We start from the raw sequence: 19,138 nt of genomic DNA, 5'->3' as shown, positions 1-19,138 counted from the left end.
AGTCATGTTCAGTGTTTGTAACATCTTTCATTAGTAGTTTAAAAAAGCATTTAAACCAAACTTTAACAGATCAGGGTGCTAAAAAGTAGCTTGACGATTTGTATTGGCAGTGTTTGAAAGCCTTTGTATGTTGTGTGCTTTCAATCAACGCAGTAAATATATTAGTCTCATTACAAAAGGAGGATTCAGAGAGGCTGGTACCAAATATTTAGAAGTCAGAGTTGAAGTTTTTGTGTACCAACTCCACAGCCGTGGTTTTCATCCATTTCATGAGTGCCACAGCAGTATTCCAGGAGATGCACTTGTTAATTAATTAAGCCAGTGTTTTGTGCGTATAAATGTTACTGGTACCCAAGATTGCATTTAGATCATGGTCTAAGTGGGCAGCGCTAAAACTATTTGGGTTAATGCCAGGGATGCTCCGATCGATTGGGCAGCAGTCAAAATCAGCTGATATTCACTAAAAAAAAGATTCGATCTGTGATCCGTAAAATGGCTGATCACAAAAATTATTTTCCATCCCTGCTGTTTTGAACTTTATAGTAATTTAGTTGCAGTACGTCTTTATGCAAGGTGTTATGGTAGTTGAGCCAGCGCACATCTTTTTGCAGCAAACTTCCTGCAGTGTAAACAAAGAGCAGTGAGTGAGGCTTGTTTTATCAGTGAACGAGAGACGATTGGTTAAAGAAAGTGGAGTAATAAACTGCAAAAAAAAAAAAACGGTAATAGGAGAAGTCATCCTATGCAGCTAGACAAATGGCGAGAAAAGCTACTTTAAAGATTTCAGACCTTTATTTTGTCTTTTAAATTTAAAGAGGCACCACTTGAGTTTAGACAGCAAGCTTGTTTGAATTGCAGCAGCTTACACTTTTAATTTTAAATAGGAAAGATAAAGATGAATTTGAAATTGCTGCTTAGAAAACAATAGGCCTTTTTTCAAGATGTGTACTGTGCGTATTTGTTGCTGTGTGTCACACAGGATAAATTTTGGTAAGTAAACAAGTACTACATAATTAAAATGGTATTCCATCTTATATATAAAATCTACACGTGGAAGTGTGTCTGTCTGAGAGGTGGAGCTGGGTAAGGGCTACACCTCCGAGGAAACAGAAACTCGCTCAGCCGCTAATATACAAGTAAGGTGAGCACATCGGCAAAATGAAACCTCAGAAGAAAGACAAAGTTGCTTAGCCGGTAATTCACAAGCGAGGCGAGCACATCGGCAAAATGAAACCTCCTAGAAGAGAGATGCCCAGAGTAGCTCCTTCCTTACCTGAAATCTCTACATTTCAATTTCTTTTCTGACAATTTCAATAGTTTCTAGGACCCAAAAATCCCGGGCTTACACAGCTAGTATTTTATAGTTACACAAGCAAGAATTACGAATGTCTAGTTGATAACACTGAAGAAAAAAATACACTTGGTTAAATATAGTACATGTATATTTTAACAGGAAAAAGCTGTAGTGCAATTAAATGATTTAAAATGTGGAAGTGCATGTATTTTTACATTTATGCAGTGTTTAATTGTCAATATGAATTGATTGTGTAAGAATATATATATTTGTTGTTAGAGAAATAGTAAGAACTATTTTTTTAATTAAGCCTTGTTTCAGATAGGGACAGCTTATATGACAAGTATTCTATTTTATTTTCTTCCATAAGTATTATGGATGAATATTTTTGAGCATATTTTATCAGTTAAATTATGCATTTTAAGTAACTTTATTTTAGTATTTTATGGTCGCTGAATAATAAGCCTACAGAATTTCATTTTGTTGATAAAAAATGAACAGTTAATGCCTGTTGTATATAGTTTAATTATAAAAATACACTTTAAAATAGGGCATATGTCTTCTGGTTATGCAGGCCATTATTGTAAAAGTTTTTTTTCAAGGGATTAAAAAAAAATCAGAATTGGCTGATGAGATAACATAAAATCGGTGATCGGTATCGGCCTTAAACGAACCCGAGCATCCCTAGTTAAGGCAAGATTAGAAGGATAATATGTGTGTCATTGCAGAATGTTTTGGACTGGATGTTTCTGGTTAGCTGTGGTACGGCTCTTAGTTTGGGCTTTCCTTCAGAAAACGTAGCATTTCACTTTATACAAACTAAGCAAACTTCATTCATGTGTCCCTGGAATAAAGGTGTTTTTGCTCCTGGCTGGACTGCTGGCTTGCAAGCAGGATGGACCCCAAAGCCACCCCCAGTAGCCAATCAGTTAAGGGTGATGTGCCGCTTTTTGCCTACTTGTGTATGTGGTAGTGCCATTACATTGCTCCCCCTCTGTGCCTGGGAATTTATACAGGTTAGGCTCACTCAGTCAGTGATTGGTTCTGTGAAAGGAGTTGTATCATTAGTGAAGAAAGAAAACAGTGATACATGTTGATTTCTCCATCATAAAGTACTAGTTTTGGAAACACTCATACAAGCAGTGAGTTGAGAAAAGTGAAAGGCACAGTTATAAAAAAAATGGTTAAGTACAGTACAATCCCTCTTAACCGGCCACCTCGGGACTGGACCCATGGCTGGTTGCCGTATTGGCCGGTTAATCCAAAGCATACCTCTTGTCATGTAGGAAAATATTTCTAAATTATGTACTCTACCTCTTCGACGTTCCTGAAGAAACCATATCCACAAGGTTTTATCCACGATTTCGCACACGTTTTTTTCTCCTACAATGACTGGACAGTGTGGTGTAGCGGGTCCACAGCTCAAGTCAAAAAGGCAACTTTTTAAATAATCGCCGCACTCGCAGCTTAGCGAGTATTTGTGGCTGATCGGTTCCCGGGGAATTCGTGATACGGGCAGTCCTAGCTTAAGTGCACAGGTGAGGAGTCTTCCATATCCGTAATTGTTCCCAGGAACTGCTAATTGCCACATCTGATCCACGTCCCCGTGATAAATAGAAATGTGAGGCGGCTAGGGGGAGAACAGGAACGAACTGGAGGTTAATGGAGAAGGAAGCAGATAGAGGAAAACCGGTTCAGAACAGGGAGCGAGAGAGAGAGCAGATTCAATGGAGCAAAGGCAGGCAGCTGGGAGGTGAACCCCAACAGATGAGTGTTTGGCCGACACTCGGTCCAGCTGAGCGATCACGGAGCTGGAGTGACTGGTATTGAAGATGACTGGCTGTCGAAAGGCAGTGGCAGTCATGGAGGCTTTGGGCTGGTTTAGCCCCAGCTTGAGCACCCTGGCTGCTGGGGAAAGAACCCAAGTCTCGGTCTGGATGGAGCCCGACGTAGCCAGGGATTGGAGGGCAACCGGACCAGTGTGGAAGGCAGCTACACCTGCAGGTAGAGCGACTCCCCTTTGTTGCTTTAAAAATAATAAGATTTTGAGAAGCAGGTTCCACAAGAACACGCTCAAAAAGGGTTGTGTTGGTGAAGAGAGATTCGGAAATGTGTGAATACAGAGGAAAGGCACAGAGGGCAAGAGATACCAAATATTTTTAAATTATTCTGTTACCTGTCTTTGATAGGTACTGTGGCTAGTAAATAAATGAAAAGGTACCTACATTAAAAGAAGCCTTAAAAACACTGTTTTATGGCATTCTTTTGGTGGAGCATTAAGTCCCAGATGTCATACATGTGGTTGAACACTTCACCGTGTATTTTGTTTCCACTTGGATTATCACAGATTTTCAAGATCTGGATTAGAGATGCATCCTCAAATTATGTAATTTTGTTTTCTTCTTCACAAAGGAACCTGTTCTCAAGGAAATGTTGCAAAAGCATTTGAATGTAAACTACAAGACTACTGGTTTAATCTCCTTCAACGTTTGTCTTTTTTGCCACAATTGAAAGTACACTAGGTACATTTAACCATCCATGTATTCAAATGTCTTTAAAAAATGTAATTTTCAGTTGTAAGGCACATTATGATGTATTGTTAAGTAAAACAAAAAATAGATTAGATTTGATACATTTTATTACTGCTCAAGGATAAACTGAAGTTCATACCGTAGCATAAACATAGAATATACAAATACTGACTCAAAATATAATACAACACAATAGAATAACAACATACAATACAATAAATACTATGCTAAAATAACTGTAGCACACGCTCGGTCTACTTTCTTCCTATATCTTCTGGCTGGAGTGAAGGACGGGATGTTAGGAGTAGGTGTTGAAGTGCCTAATGACAGCAAGCAGAAAAGATCCTCAGAGGTGGTGCTTATTGCACCATCAGGGAAATGAGCCTGTGGCTAAAAGTACTCCCAAGAAAGTGCACTCTGGGTTGGTGGGCAGAATTGTTCATGTTGGCATCTGATCACACCCACCCCCCATCTCCTAATCCACAACAGCCTTCAGAGTGTCCAGGGCTGGTCTTTGATGGAGCTGGCTTTTCTAATTAGTTTGTTCAGACGTTTTGCATCACCTCAAGTCAAGTTGCTTCCCTAGGAGAGCACAGCATAGAATAATACACTGGCTATAACAGACTGGTAAAACCTTTCTAGTAGCTTGCTAAACACATTAAAAGTCTTTGGCCCTTCTTATTCAGCACCATTATTTTGACAAACCAGTCCAGTTTGCTGTTCCTATGGACCCCTAGGTGCTTATGGCCCTGCACCATTTCCACTTCCTAACACTGGATGATGACTAGTTTCAGGAGCTCTCTGACTCTTCAGAAATCCCCGACCAACTCTTTAGTCTTGTTGATGTTAAGTCGCAGGTAGTTGTCCCTGCACCACAAGAGAAAGTCTCCTGTACTCTAATTTGTCTTCATTATCAGTGCATCCTATTAGTGCATTTAAATGCACCTACATAATCAGCTTAAGGTGAATAATCCAGTTAAGGCAGAAACCTGGTTCCTTAATAGTCTGTGTTTACATTGGGCAAGTAATCATTGTCGAAACAGTCTGAGATCATTAAGCTGCGCAAAAAGACAGTTAAGTGTCATTTTACTCCCTCCACATGTCCTCTGAATACTTAACAAAAATACAAGAAAATAAATAATAATATACATTGCATCCAGCGTAATATGTACAGTATTTGAATTCTTATCACTGATTGTTTAATAACCTTATGACTTGTAAGTAAAAACTGTTTCTGAATCTGCTGCTGCAAATGCCAGTGGAGAGAAATGAGAAAAAACAACTCTGCAAAATAGCTGAGCTAATTAATACTTGTGTTTGCCTTTCTAAGGCAGCAGGTGTGTTAAATGTCCTCAACAGAAGGCAGCTGGTGCCATCTTGTAGTGCCCTGTGGTCTTGGAATGAGCACCAGGATATGATACAGCCAGAGAGGATGGACACCCCTGTAGAGGTTATTGAGAAAGATGGAGAAGAGTGAGCTGACATCCAAGGCACGTCTGATGGTGAGCTGTTTTGCCAAGAGACCAAATGTGTTGTGGATGGTCACTCTCATAAATGTAATTCTGCTCACTCTTTCAACAGCCTCCCTTTCAAGATAGACTTCAGTTTGGTCTGCTTTCTGACGTTTATGACCAGCTCCATGATTTTGCTAACGTTAAAGGTGCGATTGTTGTCCTGGCACCACTAAATCAGCAGTCTTCTCTGAAAGTTGTCATTGTTGATTATCAGACTAATATAGTGATGTCAAAAGTAAATTTAATGATTGAGTTGTAGCCAAATTGCACACTCATTTTTGGAATGTGTTAATGCATTTTCTTTTTGTTCATGCTATTAGAAAGGACTTTTATGCTGATCAACATGTCTAGAAGATAATATGATAGGTGTTATTATCTGCAGTGCTGTTTTACTTTTTCTTAAAGATTCTTGGTCTAGTATGTTTATTTTTGAGCAGCATATGCAGAGTTTTGAAGCCTAAGAAATCTATTGATTTTTTTTTTTATATATTTAGAAGTGTTTTTAACAATGATAAAAACAAAGTACACTCTCCCATGTTGCATATTGTTTTGTCATGGGCAATCCATGATGTCATTATCGTGACGGTGTAAAGGTCAGGGTCATACACTTCCTTTTTGTCTGAGATTGTGGATTCTTCCTCCAAGTCCATTCTTGTTTAGTACAGGGGTCGCCAACTCCAGTCCTGGAGGACCACCGTGGTTGCTGGTTTTCATTTTAAGAACGGGTTTAATTAACAACAAGAATTAGCACCTCATTAAGCAGCTGGTTGGATTGAAATTGGTTGGAGTTTGAAGCCTTGACTAAGGTGGTCTTCTGTTGACTTCTTCACTTCACATTTCATTTCTGTTTGATAGATAGATACTTTATTAATCCCAAGGGGAAATTCACATAATCCAGCAGCAGTATACTGATACAAAAAACAATATTAAATTAAATAGTAATAAAAATGCATGTAAAAGCAGACAATAACTTTAAATAATGTTAGCATTTACTTCCCCGGATGGAATTGAAGAGTCGCATAGTGTGGGGGAGGAACGATCTCCTCAGTCTGTCAGTGGAGCAAGACAGTGACAAAAGTCTGTCACTGAAGCTACACCTCTGTCTGGAGATGACACTGTTAAGTGGATGCAGTGGATTCTTCATGATTGACAGGAGTTTGCTTAGTGCCCGCCGCTCTGCCACAGATGTTAAACTGTCCAATTTTACTCCTACAATAGAGCCTGCCTTCTTAACAAGTTTGTCCAGGCGTGAGACGTCCTTCTTTATGCTGCCTCCCCAGCACACCACCGTGTAGAAGAGGGCACTCACCACAACCGTCTGGTAGAACATCTGCAGCATCTTATTGCAGATGTTGAAGGACGCCAACCTTCTAAGAAAATATAGACGGCTCTGTCCTTTCTTACACAGAGCATCAGTATTGGCAGTCCAGTCCAATTTGTCATCCAGCTGCACTCCCAGGTATTTATAGGTCATATATACAGGTCATATACTGTATATATATGTTTATAGTGCCATTTAAGGAATGAAATAAAGCAATTCAGAGGAACGATTAAGAAATTAAGGGGAACAAATCTTATGAAAGCAATTCAATTAAAATGAATTCACAAGAAGTTAATTAGCAGAACAAGCAGGGCACTCATTAAAAAAAGGGTTAGAATGAAAAACTGCAGCCACGGTGGTCCTCCAGGACCGGAGTTGGCCACCCCTGGTTTAGTGTATTCTGGTTGTAAAATATCCTTCTGTCCCTTTATAATGAATAGCATCTTGTCAATTTTGTTTTGGTTACTTAGTCTGTATTTGGCTAATATTTGGACAAATTTGTTGGTACCCCTCCACATGAAAGGAAGAACCCCTAATTGTCTTTGAAATAACTTGAAACTGATAAAGGTACTTGACACCCATCATTGTTCGCTCTGTATTAAACAAAAAAAAATCAGTCCTTGCTTTAGAGTTTTAATTCAACAGAATATTTGAAGCAAAAGCACAAGTGAAAATGGCCTGGACAAAAATGATGTGACCTTTAACCTCATTTTACGTTGCACATCCTTTAGAGGCAATCACTGCAAACGAGCAGTTCCTGAGACTTCTGCACCTGTCAACAGGTATTTGTAATCGCGCTTCCTGAGCAAACTGCTCTAGCAGTGTCAGGTTTGAAGGGGGTCTTCTCCTGGGTGCATGTTTTTGTTCTTCCCATAGATGTTTGATAGGATTTGATTCTGGGCACCTAGAACGCCACTTTAGTATATTCCAATATTTTGTTTTTAGCCATTCTTGGGTGCTTTTAGCTGTGTGTTTTAGCTCATTATCCTGTTGCGAGGATCCATGACATGCATCTGAGACTGAGCTTTCGGACACTGGGTTGTACGTTTTACTCCAGAATGTCTTGATAGTCTTGAGATTTGAGTGTTACCTGCACAGAGTCATGGTACCCTATGACAGATGCAGCAAAGCAACCCTAAAACATAACCAAGCCTCCTCCATATTTCACAGTAGAGATGGTGTCCCTTTCTTTAAAAGCTTCATTTTATTGTTTGTGGTAATGTAGCTGATGTGACTTGAGAAAAAGATCCAGTTTTGTTTCATCTTTCCAAGGAACATTCTTCCAGAAGCATCGTGGCTTGTCAAAGTGCTTCTTACCAAATTCCAGTCTCTTTTTATGTTTGTCTTTCAGTAGTGAAACCCTCCTGTGTCTGAGCTCACTGTCATTCAAAAGGCAATGGATGGTGTGATCAGACTCTGATGGACCTTGGAGTTCAGCCTGTATCTATTTGGAAGTTGTCCTTGGCTTTTTGTCTAGCATTCTCACTACCCTTCTGCCCTTTTTCTAAGTTCGATTTTCCTCTTTGTGGCTGCTTCCAGAGAGGTTGACTACAGTGCCATAGACTTTAAACTTTGTATTTGTAACTGTTATCATAGGAACATTAAGCTGCTCGGAGATGGTCTTCTAGCCTTTGCCTTTTATATGATTGTCTATCATTTTCTTTCTGATCCCCAACAACAACTTCGTGTCCTTTGCTTTCTCTGGTCTATGTTCAGTTTGAGACACATGATGATACCAAACAGCAGTGTGACAATTTTTCTCCATTTAAATGAGGTGAATGACTAGTTGCACAATTGGAAATGTCTGTGACATGAGTTCAAGAAAACAGCACTTTTGAAAAATCGCTCTAATCCAATTCTTTATGATCTTTTTCTAGGGGTCCCAACAAATGTATCCAGGTCATGTTAGAAGATCTTTGTAGAAAAGCAATACTTGATCACTTGTTACACTTGCTTTGCTTTAATCAATGACATATTGAATGCATGCAGGTGTATAGGGGACAATTGCTTTTCATGTCATTTCTTTTCAGGAGGCATATAACACTTTTTTAATGAGCTGTAAGGGGTCAACAAATTTATCCATGTCTGTATACCAGAATCTATGAAAAATACAAATCCAGGATAGCGGTTGAAAAATATGAAACAAAATATCTAAAAATATTTGCAGAAAAAGTATCATTTGGCATAGTCATAGAGAAGTATAGAAGCAAGGAAAGCTGAAAGGCTGGCAGACCAAGTAAATATTATAACAGTGAGAGTGACATTGAAGAACTTGGACTTTAAGAACATGTGGTTGTGGGGGACAGAAGAAAAGGTAGAGCAGTGATGTGATTTTTAAAGGTTAAGATAGTTAAGGGATCACAAATAAATGAAGTTAGGGGCCACAAAACTAAATGAGAATTTCTGAAGAGTTGTAAAATTGTACCTTTTTAACTGTATGGGGTAGTAATGTTGTGATATATACCAATGAGATTTTATGATATTCGATACCGCTGCAAAAACAGAATTCCCATTGAATGGCTTCCTGTAATTGAAGTGAATATTATTATGACTTTTTGTGTAATACGATATGAAATATATAAATACTAACAGTAACAACAGCTTTAAAATACTGGTATATCCAGCAAGTAGTTATCAAACTATCATTAAAGCAAACAAGTACTGATATTCATAAATATCAAATTACAGTGTAGACCTTAATCTTTATTGTGTGGCAGAGGAGGAATGCCAGTTCCAAATGAACAGGATAGCAGGTTTCAGTGGTGTTAAAGCAGTTAGAAAGGTCTCTCTAGTAACCCATTAGCATTAACACTTGATGAATTAAGGATACACTTAAGGAAATTTACTATTAAGACGCTGACAGAGTGGCAGCTGAAAAGGGGCTTTTCAGTTATATGAATACTCAATTAAAAAATCTTTTAATGCAGTAACAGCCATTATCCACACTTAGTAATCCCTTGGTTTTGTTTATAATTACATTTAATGGTATCTTGGTAAGAAAAGGTATCCGTTTCTATGAGAAACATGAACATTTCTGGGTGACCCCAAGCTTTTGACCAGTACTATATATTGGCTTACATTACAAATAGGGGAGTCAGAGTTGGACTTGGAGTCGAAGGTTTTGTGTACTAACTCCACAGCCCTGCAGTAGTCTTGAATTTTTTCCTTAATACAACATCCTTGCTTGGACTTGTCATCTGGGTTTGTCCAGTTTAATCTTTTTACTTCAGTCTCCATGGTCCTGGAATGAGATTCGTTCTTTTCATCCATGTTATGTTTCATCTCCAAATTCACCTCCATTTGGGTGGCCCTCTTAATCCAATCGATCTTTTTGCCACACACTATAACTGTAGTCTGATTCTCCAACACCATGTCTTTCTCTTAACTCGCCACTCATCTTCTCACTCTGTGACACTCAATACATCCGCCTGATCATTTTGTTCTTTCCAGCTTCGCTTCATGTTCAACTTTTTCTGTCTACAGCTTGCTCCTCAGACAGTTTTTGTAAGGGCGGTCTTTTAATGCCAGGAAGACTCCTTTAAGAAGTAAGATGGTACAGAGCTCCCGGAGTTTCTTCCATGCACATCTCACCCTGGCTTTGCTCACACCTTCGTCTCCATTTACTCCAAAACAACGCCTTTGCTGGTATCTGAAATCACACTTGGTAAATCAGCGTTCTGCTACCCACTCACACACTTCCTACAACATCTTTTGCAACTTCTGATAGCCCATGCATTATATTGATTAAGTATAGTATGTGTATAAACTGTGTGTGTGTGTGTGTGTATACAGGTGCATCTCAATAAATTAGAATATCATCGAAAAGATAATTTATTTAGTAATTCATTTCAAAAAGTGAAACTCATTTATTATATAGATTCATTACACACAGAGTGATATATTTCAAGTGTTTATTTTCATTTTGCTGATTATGGCTTATAGCTAATGAAAACCCAAAATTCAGTATCTGTTATTTCTGTTATCGCTGTTATTGCTACACAGGACCGAAAGTCTGCAATGTGCACTTTAGCAACAATGTCTGAATTGTTTATTATTTTAAATTGTGGAGTTGTGGGCAATTAAGGAAAAATGTTTTTTTGTCCTAAACATTATGGAGGGGGGTGTGTTTTTGTGTGAATGTGTGTATATAAGTTAATAGCTTATATCTAATGTACAATTTAAAAACGTTGTTTTTTTAACATCTTATTTTTTTTTTAATTCTTTATAAACATACCAAATCAGCACAACATCAACAAACTTTTCAGTGTTGTACTTCATTTGTCAAGCTACAGTATGTCAGGTTAAGCATTGAAGTATGCACACTTGTTTGTAATTTGTAAATTTAAAATAATACTCTTTTGCTTGGGAGGTGTAATTTTGTAATTTTTTTATGATCTTTATTGAGCAATCTTTTATTTCATTAGGACAAGACTTTCGGCCTGAAGAACAAGAAAGGAGCAAAGCAACAGAAGTTCATAAAAACAGTGACTCATCAAGTGAAGTATGGCCAGCAAAATCCTCGACAGGTACGGGCTGAAGTTGAATTACATTTGTTTAGATCTGAGTGACGAGACTGAAACCAAAAGATTGTAAAGTGAGAGGAACAATGGTTGAGAATCATTTACCTTAGTAATTTAGTCTTCAAGCATAACAGTGAGTCTTGTAGCATTTTATAGCCAACAGCAACATGACTCTTCGAGACTAAAGAAGGAGCAGACTGTTGCTGATTTCAGGTGTTTGGCTGTTTTTAGATTTATGAATATGTTAACAGCCTTTACACAATATTATCAAAGAGAAATAGTTAAGTTCTTTCTTTTAACAGCAAAAAGTACTTTGTGGCATTAAACAACATTCTTGGTTATTAAGTTTTGGAGTTCTCCAGTTTACTACTAGATAAGTGGGTATAGAAAAGAAGCCCCCCCCTTCGAAATATTCCCATTTTCCTTTGCTTTACAGCATTAAATGAAAACACACAAACCAATATTTTTTCCAGCTTTACTTACTACATGCAATCTATAACATCCAAGTGAAAGATTAAACAGCTACAGTTCAAAAGAATTTAAAAAAATAAAAAAGATTAATAAAGGATCATCCCCCTCCTAAACAATATTTGTAAACTCAATCAGGTGTAAGTACCCACCATTTCCGTTACAGAACATGGTTACTGGCTTCCACCTGTGATCAGTTGTAATCAGTGTGATTAGTGAAGCATACAAACAGTTGTTCCTGGCTCATTCATTCCCTTGCTTGACAGTGCAACTGACAGCAAACAACTGACTAAGGTTGGCAGGCCAATTTCAAAAGATCTCAGGGATAGAGTTGTGGACAGACATAAGGCAGGAGATGGATACAAAAAAATCTCAAAGACTTTATCAATCAAGTGGCAAGTGTTTGGTGCTACTACGACCCTCCCTCCAAACTGGATGGAAGAGCAAGGAGGAAACCGGTAAGAGAGGCTACCAAGAGGCCAATGGCCACTTTGAACGAGTTACAGGATTTTATGACAAAGAGTGGTCATTAATGTTGTGCATGTGACAACAATTTCACAAGTGCTCCACAATTGTGGCTTGTTTGGGAGTGCCACAAGAAAAAAGCCACTTCTCAAGAAAGGCCACATTAAGGCTCATTTGAGCTTTGCTAGAATGCACCTCAAAGATTCTGATGTCAAGTGGATAAAGGTCTTATGGTCAGAGGAGACCAAAATCGAACTATTTGACCTCAATACCAAACGGTGCACCAAAGCAGCTCACCATCCACAACACACCATACCTACAGTAAAGCATGTAGGGGGTAGCATCCTGTTGTGGGGGCCCTGGGGCTCTCGTTAGGGTAGTAGGAAAAATGGATGGGGCAAAATACCATCAAATTCTGGAGGAAAACCTGTTACCCTCTGCCAGAAAGTTGAAGATGGGCAGAATGTTCACCTTTCAACATGACAACAACCCGAAGCACACAGCAAAATTGACCACATGGTGGCTGAAGGAGAAAAAAGTGAATGTCCTGGTGTGGCCAGTCAGAGCCCAGACCTAAATCCCACTGAAAATCTGTGAAAAGATTTGAAGGTAGCAGTCCACCAATGCTCATCATCCAGTTTGACCGAACTTGAACAATTCTGTAAAGAAGAGTGGGGCGGCAAATATTGCCCAATCTAGATGTGCAAAGCTGATAGAGTAGTATCCCAACAGACTCAAGACTTTCATTAAAGCAAAAGGTGGTTCAACAAAATGACATTGACATCAGTGATCCTTTATTAATCTCGGTATGTCTTGTTTTTGATTTTTTTTTAATTTGTCTGAACTGTAGCTGTGATATCTTTCACTTGGATGTTAGAGGTTGCCTTGAGTAAGTAAAGCTGAGAAGAAATATTTTTTGTGTGTTTTCATTTAAGGCTGTAAAGCAAAAAAATGGGAATATTTCGAAGGGGGGGGTTCTTTTCTGTACCCACTGTTAGAGATATCACTTTACTGCTCTTTTACTGACAATTTACATGAAAACAGCTGCAATCTTTTTATGGCACATTTATTTTCAGAGCTGTAGCATTTTTTGCTGTTTAGACACACAAAATTGTGAGTGGTCCTTTATAAATCTACAATGACTAGATAAGAAAGCAACATTGTCAGTTCTTGTTTAACATTCATGTAATAATATTCTTGCAATTGCCAGTTTACAGACAAGCAAAGCTGTCTGTAAACCAGAAAGCTAGCTACACTCTGTGAGTGGCCACGGGAACATGCTAAGTTGACTTAAACCTGGCTAGATGCAAAATAAATTGAACAAGTTAATAAATGGCAAAGATGGGGAAGGACAATAACTTGACACTTGCCATCATAAATTAAATGAACCTAGCGTTTGTTTCTGCAGTGTGTTTAGCTGCAGTATGGCAGGAGTGAAAAAGGGTACTGTTACAGCATTACGCAAATCAAATACACAGGGTAGGCATTTGTGCTTTTCACTTTGCATCATCATTTCCAGGAGTGACATCTGCTGCTGTGTCTGCACCAGACTGTGTATTCAACCAAAAAATATGCGTTGCAGCATTTACTATGACTATGAAGTATTTCCTGTCATCTACAATAACTAAGGTATTCATTAACTTGTTAAAAGCTGTCAGAGGACAGAAATGGCCTTTCAGACACTCACTGAAGAATACCACTTAATTTTACAGCTATTTTCTTTACTTGATTAATCTCGATCAGTCAGCTATAAGTTCCAGTCCTTCTTTTTACATGCAGTCATGATAAAGTAAATACACCCTATGAAGTGATTTTTTTTTAACACGTGGACAGGTCCGAGATTTGATCTACATTTAAACATTATGGTGCCATGAAATGGGGAGACCATATATAAAAAGTGTTGTCATTTCTACATGCTGTGCCCAAAATGTATGCAAGTCCCCTTAACTGAATATCTGCAATGTGCACATTAATCATGTTTGAATTTTTTTATTTGTCATTTTAAACTGTGGAGTAGAGGGGGAAATCAAGAAAACATTTACAAAAAATTATGGGAGGCACTGTATTATCTGTTAATGAAGCAATTATTCATGTACAGAAAATCATAAAGTAAGTTATCTGCTAATTTCATATAAGAAATGTTGCAGGTGTCAAATGTGAACATAGGGTAAGGTATGATCTTAAAATTCACGGCAGCCAGGCAGACTTGGTTTTAAGTTTACAGGTATAGTTGAATATGCATTTTTAATAATTGCCACAGTGTCAAATGAAAGTTTCTATTTTATTTTATTTGGTTACAAAATGGCCTCAGCATAACCTGTTAAGTACTCTCACTAACCTTTTGCATTCTTAATGATTTCTTAGTTTATTTTTAATTTTTGCTAGGTTGCAGCAACAGAGGTGGTGGACAAGACCAAGAAAACGGACAAGAAGAAGGATATAGCTGAATTAAATGAACTTTTTAGACCAGTTGTTGCTTCTCAAAAAATAAGCAAAGGTAAGTGATCCATAAGAAATACTTTTTCAGATTTATTTTTTCGGTGGACCATAAAAATAAGCCATGGTCCAAGTGGTCAGTTCTAAAATATCGGCTGTAACAGTGCAAAGATGCTCACTTCGTCGTATGTTTGCAGTTGCAGCAACATCTTAAATCAGTTTTATATATATAATCCATATAAAGGAAATAATTATTTTCAGTCATAGCCTTCATTTACATAATCTTAGCGATTAGGAGATAATAGACGGCATGCTTTAATGAAGGTCAGTCGTCTAGTCTTATATACTCAATGATTCAATCCATCTAGTCCGTGACTTGCCCCAACAAAGTCAGACAGGTTTTTTGTTTTTGGTCGAAAGGGAAGGCCCTTTGTGGATGAGAGCTGACAAACAATAAATGCTTATCTTGAAGTTCGATTAATAAAATGCAGCAGTGAAGAATAAGAAACATGGGTGTTTTTTACCACAAACGGAGCAGAGGCTCCAATATCTCATATTTTACATAAGGAACAAAGGGAAGGACAAGGATTGCAGCTGAAATATTGACCGTACCTGTTAACCTTTCCTGCTAGGTTTGTCAGTTTGAACTTGGCTATATGAATTTATTTAGAAAAGGCCTTGTTTGAAGGCAAAAATTGCCATTTTATTGTCAATGAACGGTTGTTTCTTTTACACTATCTAATTTTGTCATTACTCAAGACACACTAGGCCAATCTGCAATATTTTAGATAGATAGATAGATAGATAGATACTGATCTGTTTTTACGTTTCACTTTCATTATCAATTTTTTCTTAATTTTGAATAGTTATCTGATGTTCTTCATTAGCAAAACTTGCAACCTGACCCCTTAACAATATAGTGTTTTTTGTTTTGGTTTTTTTTTTAATATCCCATTACTGTGCATAATGATATACAAATGTATTCAGAGCAGTTTCTAAACGTTTCTCCTGTGCCCTAAAAGTATCATTTGTATCCAAATTTGTTACATTCACTCTTAAACTCTAAGATCTCTGACTGTTTTTTTTAATGCTAAAACTTCACATTAAAGCAAATGGACAATATCTGTCATCTGTCAACATTTGAGAGCCTCACCAGCCAATACACCTTGTCCCCCAGTTAGTCTCCATCTTATGTGACTGTTGGCTTGACACATACTGCCAAAAATAATAAGGTGTAATTAAAAATATTCAGACAACTTTTATCAAAATATTGTTGTATCTCTAAAGGAGAAAAAAGAAAGCAGATTGTGCAGCCCCTGACTTGATATGCCGATCCTGTAGGCCATACGGGAGCCACCTGTTCAGGTTAGTCTACAAGCAATGACTGGCTTTTTATTCTAAATGCCCCAATATCAGTGGCACCTTGCCACAGGTTTTGTTACATTAGCTTCACACATGAGATGAATTCTGAGGCATTGTGTGTAATGAAATGCCCCTAGACAACTCTTACACTTCTCGTAAAGTACAATGATCTTACTTTCTCCCATGCTCAATATGTATGGTTTATACATGTCTGTAATTTCAGACATAAATTTACAGAAGTATCCTTCAATACCATTTACCAATGTTCTGTAATGTTACAGTGTACAAATAGAAAGACCCTTAATCATGAAAGATCTGCTTTTTTTCCAGTAAAAACATAATTACCTGGAAAGTGTGGTATAAGAACTGGGTTATACGGAGAAGGATAACCAGGCCTAATAAAGTAAAATGATGTACCTGCCTGGTTGGGAGGCAATTAATTATTACAACCTAAAGCAGGTGTTGAAGGGACTAAACACTATCAGAGGACTGGTATGTAAAACGTGACCTTCCCACAGATTGATGCTACATTACAACAGACAAAAACTATGAGCTCTTCACCAGTGACCCAGACAGAATTTTTCAACATTTGAAACCAATGAGTTCAACATTCAGAATTAACTAGTAAAGGAAATGCTTTTTTAAAAATTGCATAAGTGGCACTGGGATGGAGATCACTATAGCTGGACTAGAAACATTTGTGCACCAGGTCAAGAGCCAACAGTGCATTAAGGGGCCAGACAATAATATTAGGGCTTCTCTTGAAGTTCTGTTTCAAGCAGATCTCTGCAATTTTTAATTCTCTAAAGTTGGGGTCACCAAGTCCGGTCGTGGAGGACCACCATGGCTGCAGATTTTCATTCTAACCCTTTTCTTAATGAGTGACCTGTTTTTGCTGCTAATTAACTTCTTTTGAAATAATTTTAATTGACCTGCTCATGAAGACTCAGACCCCTTAATTGTTTCTTTTTCCTTAATTAGCAGTCAAACAATAACGAGATACAAAATTAGCCAAAACAACTGGTGTCCATCATACAATATTTGAAAATAAAGAAAGATGAAGGTCTCAGGAATGTTGATCTGGTCAGGTCCACAAATATTTTAACGGTGCTCTTAGAAAGAGAAAAATCAACAATTTTCAGAAATGTCTGCTAATGCACCACGAGAGCAGCAGCAAGCCTTGGAATTAAAGAGTTTAATTAACGACAAGACTCAACACCTCATTAAGCAGCTGGCTGGAGTGAAATTGGTTGGAGTTTGAGGCCTTGACTAAGTTGGTCTTCTGTTGGCTCCCTTACTTCACATTTCATTTCTGTTTGCGTGCCATTTAAAGAAAGAAATAAAGCAATTCAGAGGAACGATGAAGAAATTTAGGGGAAAAAATCTTATGAAAGTAATTTAATTAAAATTAATTCATAAGAAGTTAATTAGCAGTACAAACAGGGCACTCATTAAATGAAGGGTTAGAATGAAAACCTACAGCCACGGTGGACCTCCAGGACTTGACTTGGTGACCCCTGCTCTAAAGTGGTATTATGTTTGAGTTATGGAAACAGTCCATCATTACATTAGTGCCAAGCAGCATGATTGTCTATAGTAATAAAATGCTTAAAACGTTTTATGAAATGTTTCCTAATGACAAAGAGTAAGGCCTTTCAAGATGGCCACTGGTTAACTTGATATGTATAGTGGACACCATGCTTGTTCTCTTACATAATATCTACTGATAAAGTTAGGTACTTTTGTTGAAACATTGGTTTTCTCTAAAACTGATATAATATGTGATTTCTAGTTGTGGGGTCAGACTTCCAACTGCAGATGCTGATCTTATTACCAAAACATGTTAGTTTAAATGACTGGGCGCACTGGGCACATTTGTAGACAGAGTGCTGACCTTCCAGTGCAGTCGTACTCACTCCTTCTTGTGTCAGCCAATAATGTGCTGCCTGAGGGTTCACAGGTATGGCGAATTCAGCTGTAGTTTCTGCCCTATATTCTGCATTTCCGATACTTTTGTGGAACATGAATCAAGCGATATCAGGCAATCAAGCTTCTTTTCTGTTTGTGAAGTTCATTTTCTCTATTTGTTGTCACTTCTCAACTGTCATGCAAACAAAACCCGTCCAAAGACTAAGGAGAAAATTAAGACTGTTCTGTGGAAATCAGAGACTAGATGGGGGTGAGTTGCTGGGTATATGACATTAGGCAACTGGTTTCACTGAAACATGCGTCTGACAGGTCCAAGATTATGTAAATAAAAGCTAGAACTGAAAATCACTGGAAAAGGTGTGCATTGTGGCAAAGTCTCTGCCCAGTAGTGTAGTGGTGACCAAGAAAGTTGTATTCTCATGTTTTCATGCAGAATGGAGAGCTGGAAGTTTATCACCTAACAGAACTAAATGCCTACCACTTATGTACAATGGCAAGCAATGTGAAAAAACCTCCATTGAAAGAAAAAAAAAAAGTATTGTATTAATTGTGTTGCATAATTCACGTGTCTTTTATCAAGTCGTTAAAGCATGCAGAGCTAATGCTGTTTTTGCTAAAATATCGTTCAATGGTTACTTCCAGAGTTATTCGCTTGCACATAACCAATAAGCCCAAAGACTTAAGGGATTGTCTTTTTGACTTGAATTCCTGCCTCTCCCTGTCATTCTTTGGTCAGAAGTGCTGCCTAGTAATAGCTTGTTCATTGGCAACCATGGTGTTTCACATAATGAGTTGTTCCACATTTATTTACATCTGAAATTATGATTGACTTAACCAGCAAATACTTAATTATGTTGCTGTGAATAACAACTGAGGTGCATAATTTGGAAATAGTCATCATCTCTATTTGTGAGTTTCTCAGAGCAGTTTCAGCATACAGACAACCAAATGACTTGTCCGCATTGCCACATTATCAAAGATATGGGAATACTGTATTTTATTACTATGTATCTGTATAAATTACAAAATCAATTTAGCTGTGCTGTATTAAAAAAAAAAATGTGCTCTTCCATATTTTCATTTTCGTCACCATCTTCATTGCAGGTGCTGACCCCAAGTCGGTTGTTTGTGCCTTTTATAAACAAGGGCAGTGCACTAAAGGAGACAAGTGCAAATTTTCACATGATTTATCACTCGAAAGAAAAGGTGAAAAGAGGAGTGTTTATGTTGATGGAAGAGATGAAGATTTGGAGAAAGGTAAGTTTGCTTTCTCAGAAGAAGGATTCATCTGTAAAATA

General features: G+C 37.8%; 1 protein-coding gene across 2 annotated transcripts in view; it reads left to right on the top strand.

Annotated features, from left to right (window-relative positions):
* Window positions 1-19,138, top strand: part of zc3h15 (zinc finger CCCH-type containing 15) — a 72,073-nt gene that overhangs the window by 4,376 nt on the left and 48,559 nt on the right. The window contains exons 1-4 of one of the 2 annotated variants that reach the window (XM_039757722.1): window positions 5,221-5,327; window positions 11,085-11,186; window positions 14,499-14,610; window positions 18,945-19,097. In XM_039757722.1, coding sequence (XP_039613656.1) covers window positions 5,289-5,327; window positions 11,085-11,186; window positions 14,499-14,610; window positions 18,945-19,097 — 406 coding nt within the window. In that variant the 5' untranslated portion in view covers window positions 5,221-5,288. Of the gene's footprint in view, window positions 1-5,220; window positions 5,328-11,084; window positions 11,187-14,498; window positions 14,611-18,944; window positions 19,098-19,138 lie in introns of those variants that run through there. The other variant, XM_039757721.1, reaches the window with a different exon arrangement.

This window comes from Polypterus senegalus, chromosome 6 (genome assembly GCF_016835505.1).
Source record: "Polypterus senegalus isolate Bchr_013 chromosome 6, ASM1683550v1, whole genome shotgun sequence".
Taxonomy (NCBI): Eukaryota; Metazoa; Chordata; class Cladistia; order Polypteriformes; family Polypteridae; genus Polypterus; species Polypterus senegalus.
The sequence above is the reverse complement of the archived record's forward strand: the minus strand, read 5'-3'. Positions and strand labels throughout refer to the sequence as shown.